The sequence below is a fragment of the Etheostoma spectabile genome, chromosome 1 (assembly GCF_008692095.1).
Source record: "Etheostoma spectabile isolate EspeVRDwgs_2016 chromosome 1, UIUC_Espe_1.0, whole genome shotgun sequence".
In the NCBI taxonomy this organism is placed as follows: domain Eukaryota; kingdom Metazoa; phylum Chordata; class Actinopteri; order Perciformes; family Percidae; genus Etheostoma; species Etheostoma spectabile.
Genome location: NC_045733.1, coordinates 30897573 through 30899087, shown reverse-complemented (window position 1 = coordinate 30899087; position 1515 = coordinate 30897573). Strand labels below are relative to the sequence as shown.

Genomic DNA, 1515 nt, shown 5'->3' with positions numbered 1-1515 from the left:
TAATTCCTAATTTCTGCTTTTCTAACTCAAATATTAGGTATAATTTCCTATAAATGAGTTTTGTTGACCATAAATTCCCAAAATAACTGTAAACTAAAGTTAACACGTTAGTGACAAACATTGAAAAAAGCGTCATAAGTGTTGAAAAATGGTACATGAAAAGTACTACTTTTTTTTTAAACATTGATAAAAAGCATCACCAAAAGTGTTGATTTTCAATTTTGACGGGAAGACAACACAAGGGTTAAATATGTAATTTTTTTTAGACATTTTGCTTTTTGTAATGTATACAGAAAGAGAGAAATGAACTTTTATCACAAAGTTGAGAGTTATACAGATGTGAACATAGAGTCAATGTAAATATAATGTACTGTATGCTCAAATACGCCTGAGTACAAACACATACAGTATATTACATCCTATGTACATGCAAATCAACATCTAAAATCTCTGTCATCATGGCCACAAAGAAATCAGACTAATGCAGTTTTCACCATTTTGACATGTGTCATTTTCCTGCCACACCAGCCATTTATCAGTAAAATAAATAAGAATATACTTTTCTAATCTTGGCCTCATGGGCGTTTGTTTTTATAACCCCAACCTCCACTCTTCCCCCTTCCTTTTGAGGATGTTTCCTGTCCGGTTGTTAGACTGTGTGTTGGGTTTTGTTGGGGATGCTGAGCTGCCTCCATCCTCTCCTCAGATATGCTGTTGCTGTGGACCGGCTCCCTGCTCGCTCTGCTGTGCCTTCTGTCCTCCGGTCAAATCCTCCACCAGCACGCGGGTCATGTACACCCTCTTCCACATCATGAGCTGCGCCGTCTCCTGCTTGATGCTGTCCCGCACCGTCTCCGAGCTCGTCAGGGAAAATGTGAGTACTGGACGCCACTAGTCAAAGAAATCGACTGAAATATAACTACAACCAATGATCTCCTGGAAAGCTGGCAACATACAAAGAGCACTCAATACTGTAATTATTCTGTACACAAGCACTGACACAAATGAGGGAGCAGAGGCCTTAAAGTTTAACTCTGCAGTCCTTGTATACCTCAAGATGATTTGTGATTGGCTGCAGTTCAATAGATAAGTAAGTTCAACTGAGACACATTTAATAGCTGACAGAAACGTAGCAAACCAGCCATTTCTAGTAGGCGTACATGAAGAAGAAGCCAACAAAAAAATGAGTGAAATAAAATATATCACATTTACTGAGTGAGAGTTACTGTAGTGTGACTTTAAGAGAGCCAAGAGCATGCAGCAAAAGTAAATATATGGCATTTCTTTAATACCTGATATTGTTTTACTTTGAGTGCAATTTTGGTTACACATAAGATGAATGATACCTGGGAATCATGACCGGAAATGATGGAGGAGACTGCACACAATCATTTTAGATTAAATGCAGCTTCATTCAATTATTGAACAAGGAAGATAACCGTCATTCTGATGTTTAGAGTAACTCCTCTTTTCTACTTTTCTTCTTGTCCTCACACATGTCAGTTTATCTATTTC

General features: G+C 37.9%; 1 protein-coding gene across 2 annotated transcripts in view; it reads left to right on the top strand.

The window, feature by feature from the left end:
- Nucleotides 1-1515, top strand: part of serinc4 (serine incorporator 4) — a 34832-nt gene that overhangs the window by 11777 nt on the left and 21540 nt on the right. For both annotated transcript variants that reach the window (XM_032512255.1, XM_032512246.1), the window contains exon 2: nt 707-874. In XM_032512255.1, the coding sequence (XP_032368146.1) occupies nt 707-874 (168 nt within the window). The remainder of the gene's footprint in view (nt 1-706; nt 875-1515) is intronic.